This window comes from Thunnus albacares, chromosome 8 (genome assembly GCF_914725855.1).
Source record: "Thunnus albacares chromosome 8, fThuAlb1.1, whole genome shotgun sequence".
NCBI lineage: Eukaryota > Metazoa > Chordata > Actinopteri > Scombriformes > Scombridae > Thunnus > Thunnus albacares.
This window is the reverse complement of record NC_058113.1, coordinates 25783443-25800515: the sequence shown is the minus strand read 5'-3', so window position 1 is coordinate 25800515 and position 17073 is coordinate 25783443. Positions and strand designations below refer to the sequence as shown.

The 17073-nt window shown below is 36.6% G+C and overlaps 1 protein-coding gene across 1 annotated transcript; it reads left to right on the top strand.

The window, feature by feature from the left end:
* Positions 1 to 5108: 5108 nt before the first annotated feature.
* On the top strand, positions 5109 to 11612 carry LOC122987653 (sialic acid-binding Ig-like lectin 10). Its single transcript, XM_044359645.1, has 10 exons — positions 5109 to 5195; positions 5639 to 6037; positions 6333 to 6644; positions 6844 to 7113; positions 7661 to 7987; positions 8501 to 8782; positions 8886 to 9173; positions 9355 to 9466; positions 9564 to 9633; positions 10222 to 11612. Exons 1-10 carry the CDS (start codon positions 5141 to 5143, stop codon positions 10615 to 10617), a joined length of 2511 nt encoding a protein of 836 aa, XP_044215580.1. The 5' UTR covers positions 5109 to 5140; the 3' UTR covers positions 10618 to 11612.
* The last annotated feature ends 5461 nt before the right edge of the window (positions 11613 to 17073 follow it).

The window sequence follows — 17073 nt, the reverse complement described above, 5'->3', positions numbered from 1 at the left end:
AAACAAAAAAGTTGTGAAAATAACTGAATTCATGCTTATTCTACAAAGACATAATCACTCATGCAGCCAGTTAAAAAGTCAAAAATGACTCATGCTGCTTTTTTGTGCCACTGTGTGCATCACATTGAACATGGAAAACAGAAGGAAAACTGGAGATGTTTCTGAAGACATTAGAAAAAAAGGTTATAGCCAAGCATGGTCAACGTAAAGGTTACAAGACCATCTATCAAGAGCTTGATGTTCCTGTGACCACTGTTGCCAATATTAATAAGAAATTTAAGACCCATGGAACTGTAGCCAACATCGCTGGACATGGTCGCACGAGGAAAACAATCCTATGTTTACAGCAGAAAAAATGAAGCCTTCAAAGAAAAGAACACTATGCCTACCGTGAAACATGGTGGAGACTCAGTGGTGTTTTTGGGTTGCTTTGCTGCCTCAGGCACTGGGTGCAGGGTATGAGTCTGTGCAGGGCACAATGAAATCAGAAGACTATCAAGACATTTTGGAGCAAAACATACAGCCCAATGTCAGAAAGCTGTGTCTTAGTCACAGGTCACGGGTCTATCAGCAGAATAATGATCCCAAATATACATCAAAAAGAGTGGATGAGAAGAGTGGACTGTTCAAAAGTGGCCTGTTATGAGTCCTGATCTGAATCCCATTGAACATCTGTGGAAAAAGCTGAAAATTGTAATTGGGAGATGGTACTCATCAAACCTAGGAGAAATGGAGCAGTTTGCTCAAGAAGAGTGGGCTGAACTACCAGTGAAGAAGTGTAGAAACCTTATTCAGAGATACAGAAAGCGCTTGACTGCTGTTGTTGCCACCAAAGGCTGTGCTACAAAATATTAAGTTAAGGGGACCAATATTTTTGGCCATGCCATTTTCATTTGTTTTATTGTATTAAATAATATGTTATGTTGTAAATAAAAAGCAAAGTTTCAGTTATATTCAATATGAAATAAAGAATGATGGATAACATATACTTCTGTCAGTTTCAACTTAATACAGAGAAAATTTAGTTTTTTTTTAAAAAAAGTACCAAGGAAGGGTAGCAATATTATTGGCCATGTCAGTGTATATACATCACTGTGTCTGTGACAGATCACAGCAACACCACTATCAAGTGTGTCAGCAGCAATTATATTGGTAAAGCAGAAGTGAGGGAACACTTTTCAATGTAATGCACTGAAGTACACCACCACCACCCTCTACGACCTCAGTAATACGACCTTTAATAAACATAAAGTAAAATTACCACCTTTCTGACAATGTCAAGAAGAACTGAAAATGTATAAGCTTTGTACAAGTAGAATTAATGGGAGAGTGCACGGTGTATGCACATTCAAGTGTGTAATATTTCATGAATGTGATATTTCTAGAGTGATTAAAATGCATTGTACAGTTTGCTGCTTTCTTTTATTTACATTTCATTGACTTCAATTTATGCAGGTGAAGTAAACTAAGGACACACTATTTATCAATACTTTCCCAAAACACTCACACCTAAAGGTGGACTGATAAATGGTTAAACATTCTGTCAAAGTCATCATGTTTTCATCGAGTTTCTTTGAATTGGTGAAACAGTGCCCCTCTGGGTTGCAACAGCCAACACGTGTAAGTCAATCTGTGTGGTGAAAAGAGGGTATTGCGCTACTTTAGAAGCAGTCAGGTCAAGTCTTCTGAAGGCAGCAGGTGAAGTTGGCATCTCTTGATTGATAACTTCACGCCGCTGTGGATGGTCAGGAAGCCTTTATTTTAACCACAATGTAGTTAACAGATAGCAATATCATTCAAATGAAACAATTAGCCTATTTTTAAATTTTTCCATATTGGTAATGCTCTCAGCTAGACAAAATATCAATGGGGCCTCTGTATTGGTAGGCCACAAGTCCAGTGGGACACAATATGACGTTGTTACTGAACATTTTACCAACATGAAGAACTTCTTTAAATACCAGTAGGTGAGGCAAACGTGTCTTCCTGCCTGCTCTTTGGCTTTCCTAATGCCCAAATGGCCAGCCATGCTGTGTGTGTGTGCACATACAGTTTTTTGTGTGATATTTGTTGATACAATTTTTGTTTACACACTTAACACAATCAACAGGACATGCAGGGCTTTGAGCTAATTCAAAATACCCTGTTTTAATATTTATAACTGTAGTTGCAGTGATGAAAGAAGTTTTCAGATAAGTGACAGTATGTACAGTAAGTATTATCAGCAAAATGCACTGAAAGTATCAAAAGTAAACATTCTTATTATGAATAAAAATGTCCTTTCCCTATTATTTTCCCTATTATTTTGGCCTTACGATTATTTTCTTTATCAGTTAATCTGTTGATTATTTTGTTGATCTAATCAATTATTTGTTTGGTCTATTAAATGTCAGGAAGTCATGAAAAATGTTGAGCCCAAGAAGCAACCTAAAATGTCTTCTTTTGTCCCGTGCAACAGTCCACAACCCAACATTCAGTTTACTATCATAGAAGATTAAAGACACCAGAAAATATTCACATTTAAGAAAGTGGAGCTGGAGAATTTTGCTTTTTTCTTAAGAATTTACTCAAAACAATTCATAGATTATCAAAACAGCTGGCAATTAATTTTCTATCTATTAACTGACTAATCATTGCAGCTCTTTTGTAGTTAGTATGCAGTAAGTGATATTGTACTGTTGTAGTAAATGTGATTTGTAGAAATAGATCAAATATATTGATATTTGAATCTATAACAATGCAATATTTTATGAGTTAATTACAGTTTTTTTTAATGGAAAATCCTCAAAAGTACATTAGGTCTACTTGAGTAAGTAGGTAGCAGTAAGTAAGTTGTCAAGTCACTTAAAATTTAAAAAGGTTTGCTTGCAGTATCAGCAGGTCATGCCACAATTTCATCTGTTTTTGAGGATGTGTCTCACTATACTGTATCACTGCTAGTAATAACACAAAATAATCTCTTTACCCTAATTTTGAAGAAATGCCTCTACCTCTCCATTCACTTCATTCTACATAAATGCTCCTACCATATATATGCCTTATATTAGGGAGCCATTCTTGCATCCTACATATTTTGTCATGGTTTAATGTCATTGAACCTATTTTAAATTCAGGAAATGCACAACACTGCCAGAGACTGTGTACTATTTCGGTATTGAGATGTTCTGGGTTAAACCGCTTTGTTGGATGGATGTGATTTTATTAAGATTTTCATAAATCAAGTTTTCAGAATTGATTGTGACAGTGTGTATTAGCAAGTCTTTCTAACCTCTAACACACTCTACCATGTCTACAGGTTCTGCAGTGGTCAGTATGCAGGCATACAGTAAGTGATTGAGGCAGAATTGTAGCCAGTGCTTAGCTAAAATAGTTATAATCTAGCACCTTAAAGTGAGACAGGGAAGTTATCAGAAATACTGACAACAAAGTGATGCATATACTAAAAGGACTTTGCTAAGAATAGTATCTATAGCTATTGCGGAATAAAAAGAAAACATAAATAAACATAAATACAGAAGTACTCCCTAAGATGCTGCATGTTGTTAAAATGGGGAAACAGGGTGAGTCTTTTGGTGTTGAATGCAGTTTGACTGAGACAACTTTTATCTTTTTGATACATGACTAATGTTGATTTGACCATCTTTACTCAACTGGCACTGCAGATATTAGCCAGTAGGACGGTCCATTTACAGCAATGCACAATATGTCTTGTACATGTTGTGCATTGTGCATTTTCTGTTATGTATTATTCAGTCTTGAAAGTGCAAATTTGTCATTAGACGTGTAAACTTCCTGAAACTTCACTGTTGCAAAAAGAGGGAAGAAAACTCAGAAACACTCAGCAGAGACTGTGGAGAGAAGATTGCCGGAGACAGAAAGAAGTAAAACACAACATTGAACACATTTTTTTGATACATGACTAATGTTGATTTGACCATCTTTACTCAACTGGCACTGCAGATATTAGCCAGTAGGATGGTCTATTTACAACAATACACAATATGTCTTGTACATGTTGTGCATTGTTGAAGTGTTTTTCCTAAAAATATGGTATGACATACAGTCAGACAGTATCAACACTTCAAAACAAATAGTCACAAAAAACATGTAGTTCAGTACATTTACTGGTTTCCGTTTCATCAAGATAAAAAGATTTTCTTTGGAAGAAAATTGCACATTTACACTACTTCCCTTTAAAAAGGTTTCACATTACTTAACAGTCACAGAGAAGGTCTAATAAATCATTACAACAAAAACAACAAGCAATGTTTTTCTGTTATATATTATTCAGTCTTGAAAATGCAAATTTGTCATTAGATATAAAAAATACATGTTGTGACATTATAAGATTTTAACTGTACAAACGGTTGTCAGTCTCAGCAGAGGAGAAATGTTACTCAGTGGTGTGTGTGTGTAAACTTCCTGAAACTTCACTGTTGCAAAAAGAGGGGAGAAAACTCAGAAACACTCAGCAGAGACTGTGGAGAGAAGACTGTCAGAGACAGAAAGAGGTAAAACACAATATTTAACACATTTTTAAAACATCTCTTTACACTCTAAATTGGACTAATTGAAGTTTTCCTGACTTCCGAATGTAAATTCTTTTCTAATATCATAAAAAATGCATTTCCACATTCCTGGCTTTGCTGGTGAAACAAGGTGTAGGTAAAGCACAGCACAGTCCACCTTACTTTACTAAGGTGGACTGTGCTGGATAGAGAGTGCTTGGGGACGGGAGGATTAAAGATTGTATTTGTAACAGTTAGTGCATTCAATGAAGGATTGAGGGTCCCAAACCTTGTCAAGGGCCTTTAAATATGGCAGGGATTATAAATATTTATTGTTTAACAGTCATTATGTTTTTTATAAAGATTAGGATAGGACCTTTCTAGAACAGATGTCACAAAGTGTTTCACACTGAAAAATGTTTAGTGTAATCACAGCCCTGCGTAAAGTGTGTTAATCTTGCAACTGTGGAATAACTTAAGGTGCAACATCCTCTGTTAAGATCTGTGATGTCAGCTGTGGAGTTTCCTTTGCTTCATTTTCATCAACTGAATTTCCTGCACGTTTACTGCATTTTCAGTGTGAAAGCTGTCCTGTGGAGGGAGAGACCGACTGTCTCGAGCATTGAATTAGGATGTTTGTTCTCATCTGGGCGACTCTGCTCTTCTCTGTGAGAGGCAGCAATGCAGGTATAGATCTTTCTTGTCATCTTGTTTTGATGCCAGCATTAAGGATGTGAAGAAAATAGTCAGCAATAATTTGCCAGAATAAATGTGTAAATATGTTTTCCTGAAGTGCTTCCAAATGATAAGTATTTTAGTTTTTTCCTCCCTGAATTCACCAGCTGATTAGTAGCATTACTCACAGAATCTAGTGACTTACTTTGAAACTCTGTGATACATTATTGAAATCAATCTTTTGTTTACCAAAGAAAGGATGGATTAAGAAAAAACATTAAATGCTGAACCTTATTTGGGTTGTCTGCTCAATGCTGCTGACAACACAAGACAAGACATAGTTATATAAAACAGAAACATCATAGTTGTAGTATTCATAATTTATTAAATATAATGGGGCAAAGTCATCTAAATATCTTCTGTCCCTGTTTTTCTCTTTCTATTTGCAATACCAGGTGCATCCGTGAGGGAAAGACAGTACTGTCCGTATGGATTCTGTATCACTCTTACTGAAGGAGAAATAACAGCAGAGGCTGGACTCTGTGTTGTGATACCGTGCTCTTTCACTACTCCTGATAGCTTCACAACCCAACATATAGTTTGGTACAAATGTGAACCAAGTAAAGACAGGTGTGAGGATTCTGACATAATATTCGACACAAACAAGAACAACATAAACCTTCAGACTGGGTTCAAAGGACGAGTGTCACTGTTGGAGTCTGACCTGAGTCAAAAGAACTGCAGCATCGTCATCAATGACCTCACTGCTTCAGATTCTGGATCATATCAACTCAGAGTTAATGCGAGGACGGGTGGATTTACATTCCTTTCAAGAGCAACTGTCTCTGTTAAAGGTATGAAGACAAAGTAAATATGTACAGTCACTATGTTTATTGTTGTACCTCTGAACTGCACCAACATTTAAGGATTATCTATGGTCTTAATTGGGCATGAAGTAATGTTTGGCATTACTCCACAGAGGCACTTGTCAGCCTCTGGGAGACCAGTAAGAACTGAAGCAGTTCCTGTTGTACTATAACTCCTACTTATTGCCCCAGTAAAGTATCTGATTATTTTAGCTCAAATTTAAGTGAATGATGACCTTGAGGCTGCTGATCTGATTCCACTCATGTACTTCTCTACCATTAGATCTGAGTCAGAGGCCCACAGTGATGATTCCTCCACTGACTGAGGGACAGCAGACCACACTGACCTGCACTGCTCCTGTTCTCTGCTCTGGATCTGTTCCTACAATCACCTGGACGTGGAGAGGAACAGGAGAGAACAACATTCAAATCACAGGAAACATCATGACTGAGAATCTGACTGCTGTCACACAGAGACACAGCTCAACTTTGACCTTTAACTCTTCAGCTGAACACCATGGCACCAATGTGACCTGTAAGGTCAGCTTCACAGGTGACACAACTACAGAGGAGACGGTGACTCTGAATGTGACCTGTAAGTAGCACATACTGTCCTGTGTTTTCTCAGTAATTTTTACTATCTAAAATGTTTGATAAGAGATGTTCTCTGAAGTCATTTCTGATGGTTTTCTAAAGCTTAGGTCTGAACTCTGTTAATTTTACATCATCAACAGCAGGAAAGTTTGGGATTCAAGGTGCTATAGCATTTTATAACACGTCCTTTTGTCTCATAGATGTGAAAGTCACTGGGAATACAAGTGTGAATGAGGGTGAGACCCTGAATCTGACCTGCAGTGTTGAAAGTTTCCTTCCATCTCTCATCATGTGGACCAAACTCTCTGACAAAAATGTGAAAAATGGAACAGAATCTAATCTGCAGAATTACACTGAAACAGCCACTCTTATCATCCCTAATGTGACAACAGAACATGCTGGAAAGTATATCTGTACAGCAAAACATTTGAACAAAACCCTGACAAAAGAAGTCGACGTAACAGTGATATGTAAGTATACTGTATACTGCTCTTAGACAGTTGTTTTCTTCATTCAGGTAGCTGAAACTTGAAAATTAATGAGTTCAATCAGTGCAGAGAAAAACCTTTCCTAAAGTCCACCATATTCATCCTCGAAAACTTTCACAGCCCAATACCTTAAAATTAATAAGGGGCATTCTTATAGTCTGTGCTTTTTTCATTTAATTTGATGACTGCAGGATTTGCTTTAGTTTCTAATTTAGAAGTTTCAAATGCTCTGAGTTCATGGACCTATAGATGCATTGGAATGCTTCCAGGTGGTTCTCAGACTCACTGAATCCACATCTAAATTAAATAACTTGGGTTCTCTGTTAAAACCTCCCTTTTTTTAATTTTTTGAGATGTTGGCGCTCCCCCAGTGGTGGTATCAAAAAATACATTTTTGCAGACAATGCATGTATCCAATTATGATATATATATATATTTAAAATTTCAGTATTAACAACTATTAATAAGTCAGTAATCTTTCAGAAATCTTATCTTAAACTCTAAGATTTTATTTTAAACTCTTCCACAGATATAAAGAAACCTGGAATCACTGGGGATGTAATTGTTAAGGAAGGGGACACTCTGAAACTGACCTGCAGTGTTGAAAGTTTCCCTCCGTCTCTCATCATGTGGACTAAACTCTCCAACAAAAATGTGAAGAATGGAACAGAAACTAATCTACCGAATGACACTTTAACTGACCCGAAGATCAGCACAGAAAGTGACCTGCAGATTGATACTCAAATAGCCACTCTTATCATCCCTAACGTGACAGCAGAACATGCTGGACAGTACATCTGTACAGCAAAACATTTGAACAACACCTTGATGGAAGAAGTTAACATAACAGTGATATGTAAGTAAACTGTATACTACTCTTAGACAGTTGTTTTCTTCATTTATGTAGCTGTAACTTCAAAATCCATGAGTTAAAAAAAACCTTTCCTAAAGTTCGACATATTCATCCTGAATAACTTTCACAGCTTGACACTTCAAAATAAATATGGGGCCATCTTATGGTCTGTGCTTTTTAATTTCATTTTATGACTGCAGGACTTTTTATTTGTTTTAGTGTCTAATTTAGAAATTTCAAAAAATGCTCTGAGCACTTGGACATATAGAGGCATTGTGCATGCCTCCAGGTGGTTCACAGACTCACTCAACCCAAGTTGAGTGAGAATAAAATAACTTGGGTTGTCTGTTTAAGTGCTAAAGCGTTTTTGAGATGTTGGTGCCCTCCAGTGGTAATATCAAAAAATACATTTTTGCAGATGATACATGCATTCACAATACTTTTTTTTTTTCAATTTAATTTCTTACAGAGAACTTATCTTAAATTCTAATATTTTATTTTAAATCCATCCCACAGATATGAAGAAACCTAGAATCACTGGGGATGCAATTGTTAAGGAAGGTGACACTCTGAATCTGACCTGCAGTGTTGAAAGTTTCCCTCCGTCCCTGATCACATGGACTAAACTTGACCTCAACACAAACCTACAAAATGGAATTGATGCTAACTTGCAGAACGACACTGGACTATCCACACTTATCATCACTAACGTGACAGCAGAACATTCTGGACGTTACATCTGTACAGCAAAACATGTGGACAGTACTCTGACTGTATATGTTGATGTAACTGTGACTTGTGAGTAGACTGTTCTCATCTTCTTGAAAAGGAAGTTTATGTTCACATTCTATATCAGCTTACTGTATGTTTGCTGTAATGTGATTCTGCTTGTGTGTTTAAGGGTTTGCAAAGATCCTAAATGGCTCTGGATGTGTGGCTCAGTCAACAGTTCTGACCTGTGGGTGTATCAGTCAGGGGGTTCCCTTACCCACCATTAAATGGCCACTGATGAAGAACCACAATGAGTACTCTGTCATTACCACTGTGTCGAACCACACAGTCAACAGCACCATCACCCTAACTGTAAAAGACCACAGTAACACTGCTGTTGAGTGTGTCAGCAGCAATGAAAATGGAGAAGCAAAAGAAAAACTCACCGTCATCCAAATGAACACGCCAGAAAAAGAGAGTACGTGTTCTCAACTAAACCACTTCTGCTACTTTAGACCACTGCTTAATGACATTTTTATTACCTCTTTTTTTTACTGTTACATTGCATTTGGGCAAGATGTCAAAAAGCAATAAGCCGTTGCATGTACAGTATACAGCATGTACAACAATATTGTTTCTTGTGTTCCTTTTGAATCCAGGTCAATCCAGAAGTTTACTAAAAAATGTTTCATGGCTGGAAATCATCATTGCATTTTTGACTGGGGCATTTCTTTCAGCAACCCTTTGCTGTTTGGCAAAAAAATGCCATAGGTAACCTATTGATTCCATTAATTCATTTTTTCTGGTTTTGTTTGTGGATAATCCTCATACAGACATGTAATTGCTATTTTAATTTATTCCTCTCCAGAGAAAAACAGAAGAGTTCTGGAAATCTGGATGGGACCCTGGAGATGGTGACCACCCAAGAGGATCCGCTGGTATCATTATTTATTCAGCATATATATATATTAGTTACTGATAACATTTTCTTCAAAATCACCTGTATATTACTGTAAATAGTTTAAGATTTATTGAATGACCTCAGTGTCCATTTATTCATTATTTACTGCTATTTTGAATGAATGCTGTAGTATTTAAGATGCATGAATATGTGTTTACCATTTCATTCAGACACACTTTATTCAACTTGAGTATAAATATGAAATGTAAATACTTTGATTTGATGGAAAAGACTGCTCTTTGAGGGATCTCTCAAGAAATAATACCCCCTGGAAAAACCCATACATGAACATTAAATCAAAGCAGATACAAATTGTGATGGATTACAACATCTCAGACAAGTTTCAAGACTTGCTTCAAACTTATTTTCAAACCATACAAAAAATAAATGCTTACCAGTTTTAGTGTTTAAGAGCTGAACATTAAAACATTTAAAAGGTTATGGTATGACGTGGAAAAAAGCATTAGCATTAATGTAAATGTAAGATCTCATGCATAGTGTACACAATTTTGGGCTTGTAGCAGATGCTGACTGAGTCACATACTTTCTGCATTATACCTGATAGATACATGCTGGTCAAGCAGTGGAAGATGATCAGACTCACCACCAAGAGGCACCAAAAGATGGAGCTGAGGCGGTGGAGAAAGGAGCCCCTGATCTCGATGGTGGACCAAAAGACGCGGAGTACGCCAGCATTGACTTCTCCGTGTTGAAAAGAAGAAGTGCCAGGGGGGCAGCAAAGAAGCAAGAGACCACAGAGACAGAGTATGCTGAAATTAAGAGAGAGGAAAAAGTGGAAAGGCAAGACAGTGGCGGAGAGCCAGATGAAGTGTTGGAGTGCAAAGAGGAGGAGGCCGTGATAGTGGAGGATGAGGAGATAAAACATTGTGTGCCCGAAGAGGAGGAAGCAGAGGATGCTGCGCTGTATTCCAATGTGAAGGATATAATAGGTGAGATTTGAGGACTGTACAGCTTAGTGAAGTCACTTGAGGATTAAGTTTCTTCTATTCATCAGACATGATTGATTGTCATTCTGATGTGTAAATGACAGTACTGTGTAAGCTTTCTACCACAGAGCAGTGATCTTCAAGAGCAAAATTCGACCTCAGGTAAACTGAAGTAATCAGGACACTTCACACCTTTACACTTTTTGGCTGATCAAATCCATCCATGCAACTAAAAATGGACTCGAAGTTGTACAGAATTTCCTTTTTGAAATGATATTTTATACTTTATTTAACTAGGATAAGTACTGCATGTGCTCAAAGTGTCCCTGTGGTTTATTCAAATGTCCCTTCTAGATGTCTCGTGTGCTTCTCTACTTCAGGCAAAATCAACCTGAAGCCTGAACCCTGTTTAAGAACCCTGTTTTGAACTAGCAGCTTGGCTCTATGGATGGCAGTGTGAGTCTGTCAGTCTTACAGCTGGTTGGTCCACCACTTTGGTCCAGACTGAAATATCTCAACCTCTGGATGGATTGCAATGAAATTTTGTAAAGTCATTCATGATTCTCATAGAAGAGGGAACGTCATACTAAGAAGCTGTAACCTTTGAAAATACCCACTGGATTTGCCAAACTTAGACTGCAGAAGCCTCTTATTAGCTTCAGCTGAGCTTTGGAAGTAAATTTTTGGTCAGAATAAAGACTGTACATTTTGATCCCCTTCTCTTGAATTATGATCTCTAACATTGAGGAGTGGCTCTCTTCAGGGCCAGTATGGACAGAAGGAATATGTTCAGCAACCAAAAATGGTTTTAATGTACATACAGTATGGGGTATTGTTTCAAGACAGACTTGATAAATGTGTAACTATACTCTAAAGTGGTGTGAATTTGCATGAATGTTAAATAGAAGTTTTTTCTAATAATTTCCAGAAATTAATGATGATTACATTTCAGTTGCAATAGTTCTCGCAAAGATATTTAGATTTTAATTAAAGTTAAAATATTTGGACCTTATTTGTATCTATAACACTGGTACTGTTGTTGAACAAGATAGAAACAGAGACGATAGATTACTTCCCCTTTTAAAAATGTGTTGCAAGAATCATCCAGGCTCACAGTGGCCAGAGTGAGTATGTTTTTAATATAAAATACATCTATTTTTGTTGTGAATTTAAATGGTGAATTGTCAGTAGCAACAAAGCCTTTCTTACTTCTGGTACACTCTGCAATCTTTACAGGTTCAATATGTAGGCTTATAGTAACTGATAAAGACAAATTTGTAGCCAGTTCTTACTTAAAATACTTATAATCTAACTCCTTAATGTGCGAACAGGAAGTTATTCGAGAGAATGCAATGATACCATTAAATGAATAATCACTTCAGTGACTTTTCTGAGAACAGAACTCACAGATATTGTACAATAAACCATAAAACCATGAACCATAACAACGGACTGTCATAAATATATTTTCTTTCTAATAGGCTGCATCCAATTGGAAAGAATACAGATACTTCTTGAATCTGCAATTATTTAATGCATTCAATCAATGACAGAAGTTGTCATTTTTGACTATCTCTTACAATTGACCATCATTATTTAACTGACACTACAGATAACCATTAATACAGCCCATTCAAAGTCATGCACATCCAACTATGCGCATAATGTATTATGCATTACAATGTAGAAGGTAACTGAAAATAAAGTGTATTGTTGTATTGTGTTTATCGTTTCTTTCATTTTTCAATGTTAAAGTTGCATGTTAAAAAATATTTTATTATCAATGCATGTCTATGTTTGGTTTGCAGTGGAACAAAACAAAAAAGTTGTGAAAATAACTGAATTCATGCTTATTCTACAAAGACATAATCACTCATGCAGCCAGTTAAAAAGTCAAAAATGACTCATGCTGCTTTTTTGTGCCACTGTGTGCATCACATTGAACATGGAAAACAGAAGGAAAACTGGAGATGTTTCTGAAGACATTAGAAAAAAAGGTTATAGCCAAGCATGGTCAACGTAAAGGTTACAAGACCATCTATCAAGAGCTTGATGTTCCTGTGACCACTGTTGCCAATAGAAGTTTAAGACCCATGGAACTGTAGCCAACATCGCTGGACATGGTCGCACGAGGAAAACAATCCTATGTTTACAGCAGAAAAAATTAAGCCTTCAAAGAAAAGAACACCATGCCTACCGTGAAATATGGTGGAGACTCAGTGGTGTTTTTGGGTTCCTTTGCTGCCTCAGGCACTGGGTGCAGGGCATGAGTCTGTGCAGGGCACAATGATATCAGAAGACTATCAAGACATTTTGGAGCAAAACATACAGCCCAATGTCAGAAAGCTGTGTCTTCGTCACAGGTCACGGGTCTATCAGCAGAATAATGATCCCAAATATACATCAAAAAGAGTGGATGAGAAGAGTGGACTGTTCTAAAGTGGCCTGTTATGAGTCCTAGTTGTTGCCACCAAAGGCTGTGCTACAAAATATTAAGTTAAGGGGACCAATATTTTTGGCCATGCCATTTTCATTTGTTTTATTGTATTAAATAATATGTTATGTTGTAAATAAAAAGCAAAGTTTCAGTTATATTCAATGTGAAATAAAGAATGATGGATAACATATACTTCTGTCAGTTTCAACTTAATACAGAGAAAATTTAGTTTTTTTAAAAAAAGGTACCAAGGAAGGGTAGCAATATTTTGGCCATGTCTGTATATATACATCACTGTGTCTGTGACAGATCACAGCAACACCACTATCAAGTGAGTCAGCAGAAATTATATTGGTAAAGTAGAAGTGAGGGAACACTTTTCAATGTAATGCACTGCAGTACACCACCACTTGACAATGTCAAGAAGAACTGAAAATGTATAAGCTTTGTACAAGTAGAATTCATGGGAGAGTGCACGGTGTATGCACATTCAAGTGTGTAATATTTCATGAATGTGATATTTCTAGAGTGATTAAAATGCATTGTACAGTTTGCTGCTTTCTTTTATTTACATTTCATTCACTTCAGTCTATGCAGGTGAAGTAAACTAAGGACACATTATTCATCAATACTTTCCCAAAACACTCACATCTAAAGGTAGACTGATAAATGGCTTAAACATTCTGTCAAAGTCATCATGTTTTCATTGAGTTTCTTTGAATTGGTGAAACAGCGCCCCTCTATGTTGCAACAGCCGACACGTGTAAGTCAATCTGTGTGGTAAAAAGAGGGTACTGCGCTACTTTAGAAGCAGACAGGTCAAGTCTTCTGAAGGCAGCAGGTGAAGTTGGCATCTCTTGATTGATAACTTCACGCTGCTGTGGATGGTCAGGAAGCCTTTATTTTAATCAAAATGTAGTTAACAGATAGCAATACCATTCAAATGAAACAATTAGCCTATTTTTAATTTTTTCCATATTGGTAATGCTCTCAGCTAGTCAAAATATCAATGGGGCCTCTGCATTGGAAGACCACAAGTCCAGTGGGACACAATATGGCGTTTTTACTGAACATTTTACCAACATGAAGAACTTCTTTAAATACCAGTAGGTGAGGCAAACGTGTCTTCCTGCCTGCTCTTTGGCTTTCCTAATGCCCAAATGGCCAGCCATGCTGTGCGTGTGTGCATATACAGTTTTTTGTGTGATATTTGTTGATACAATTTTTGTTTACACACTTAACACAATCAACAGGACATGCAGGGCTTTGAGCTAATTCAAAATACCCTGTTTTAATATCTATAACTGTAGTTGCAGTGATGAAAGAAGTTTTCAGATAAGTGACAGTATGTACAGTAAGTATTATCAGCAAAATGCACTGAAAGTATCAAAAGTAAACATTCTTATTATGAATAAAAATGGCCTCTGTGAGTTGTGATTTAGGGCTGCAACTGACGATTATTTTCTTTATCAGTTAATCTGTTGATTATTTTGTTGATCTAATCAATTATTTGTTTGGTCTATTAAATGTCAGGAAGTCATGAAAAATGTTGAGCCCAAGATGCAACCTAAAATGTCTTCTTTTGTCCCGTCCAACAGTCCACAACCCAACAACATTCAGTTTACTATCATAGAAGATTAAAGGCACTGGAAAATATTCACAATTCATCGATTATCAAAACAGCTGGCAATTAATTTTCTACCTATTAACTGACTAATCATTGCGGCTCTTTTGTAGTTAGTATGCAGTAAGTGATATTGTACTGTTGTAGTAAATGTGATTTGTAGAAATAGATCAAATATATTGATATTTGAACCTATAACAATGTAATATTTTATGAGTTAATTATAGTTTTTTTATAATGAAAAATCCTCAAAAGTACATTAGGTCTACTTGAGTAAGTAGGTAGTAGTAAGTAAGTTGTCAAGTCACTTAAAATTTAAAAAGGTTTGCTTGCAGTATCAGCAGGTCATGCCACAATTTCATCTGTTTTTGAGGATGTGTCTCACTATACTGTATCACAGCTAGTAATAACACAAAATAATCTCTTTACCCTAATTTTGAAGAAATGCCTCTACCTCTCCATTCACTTCATTTTGCATAAATTCTCCTACCATATATATGCCTTATATTAGGAAGCCATTCTAGCATCCTACATATCTATTCATGGTTTAATGTCATTGAACCTATTTTAAATTCAGGAAATGGACAACTCTGCCAGAGACCGTGCACTATATCCGTTTTGAGGACTTTGCTGAGAATAGCATCTATAGATATTGCACAATAAAAAGAAAACATGAATAAACATAAATGCAGAAGTACTCCCTAAGATGCTGCATGTTGTTAAAATGGGGAAACAGGGTGAGTCTTTTGGTGGTTTTGATACATGACTAATGTTGATTTGACCATCTTTACTCAACTGGCACTGCAGATATTAGCCAGTAGGACGGTCCATTTACAGCAATGTACAATATGTCTTGTACATGTTGTGCATTGTGCATTTTCTGTTATGTATTATTCAGTCTTGAAAGTGCAAATTTGTCATTAGACGTGTAAACTTCCTGAAACTTCACTGTTGCAAAAAGAGGGAAGAAAACTCAGAAACACTCAGCAGAGACTGTGGAGAGAAGATCGCTGGAGACAGAAAGAGGTAAAACACAACATTGAACACATTTTTAAAACATCTCTTTACACTCTAAATTGGACTAATTGAAGTTTTCCTGACTTCCGAATGTAAATATTTTTCTAATATCATAAAAATGCATTTCCACATTCCTGGCTTTGCTGGTGAAATAAGGTGTAAGTAAAGCACAGCACAGTCCAGCTTACTTTACTAAGGTGGACTGTGCTGGATAGAGGGTGCTTGGGAACGGGAGGATTAAAGATTGTATTTGTAACAGTTAGTGCATTCAGTGAAGGATTGAGGGGCCCAAAGTTTGACAGGGGCCTTTGAATATGGCAGGGATTAAAGATATTTATTGTTTAACAGTCATTATGTTTTTTATAAAGATTAGGATAGGATCTTTATAGAACAGATGTCACAAAGTGTTTCACACTGAAAAATGTTTAGTGTAATCAGAGCCCTGCGTAAAGTGTGTTAATCTCGCAACTGTGGAATAATTTAAGGTTCAACATTCTCTGTTAAGATCTGTGATGTCAGCTGTGGAGTTTCCTTTGTTTCATTTTCATCAACTGAACTTCCTGCACGTTTACTGCATTTTCAGTGTGAAAGCTGTCCTGTGGAGGGAGAGACCGACTGTCTCAAGCATTGAATTAGGATGTTTGTTCTCATCTGGGCGACTCTGCTCTTCTCTGTGAGAGGCAGCAATGCAGGTATAGATCTTTCTTGTCATCTTGTTTTGATGCCAGCATTAAGGATATGAACAAAATAGTCAGCAATAATTTGCCAGAATAAATGTGTAAACATGTTTTCCTGAAGTGCTTCCAAATGATAAGTATTTTAGTTTTTTCCTCCTTGAATTCACCAGCTGATTAGTAGCATTACTCACAGAATCTAGTGACTTACTTTGAAACTCTGTGATATATTATTGAAATTAATCTTTTGTTTACGAAAGAAAGGATGGATTAAGAAATAACATTAAATGCTGAACCTTATTTGGGTTGTCTGCTCAATGCTGCTGACAACACAAGACAGGACACAGTTATATAAAACAGAAACATCATAGTTGTAGTATTCATAATTTATTAAATATAATGGGGCAATGTCATCTAAATATCTTCTGTCCCTGTTTTTCTCTTTCTATTTGCAATACCAGGTGCATCCGTGAGGGAAAGACAATACTGTCAGAATGGTGGATACTGTATCACTCTTACTGAAGGAGACATAACAGCAGAGGCTGGACTCTGTGTTGTGATACCGTGCTCTTTCACTACTCCTGATAGCTTCACAACCAAACATATAGTTTGGTACAAATGTGAACCAAGTAAACAGAGATGTGATGATTCTGACATAATATTCGACACAAACAAGAACAACATAAAAGGTCAGCCTGGGTTCAAAGGACGAGTGTCA

Excerpts from the sequence above, each read along its gene's own strand:
- LOC122987653 (XM_044359645.1), top strand. The coding sequence starts at position 5,141 with ATGTTTGTTCTCATCTGGGCGACTCTGCTCTTCTCTGTGAGAGGCAGC. Across the intron at positions 5,196-5,638 it reads TGTGAGAGGCAGCAATGCAG|GTGCATCCGTGAGGGAAAGA; the intron begins GTATAGATCTTT and ends TTGCAATACCAG. Across the intron at positions 9,467-9,563 it reads TTGGCAAAAAAATGCCATAG|AGAAAAACAGAAGAGTTCTG; the intron begins GTAACCTATTGA and ends ATTCCTCTCCAG.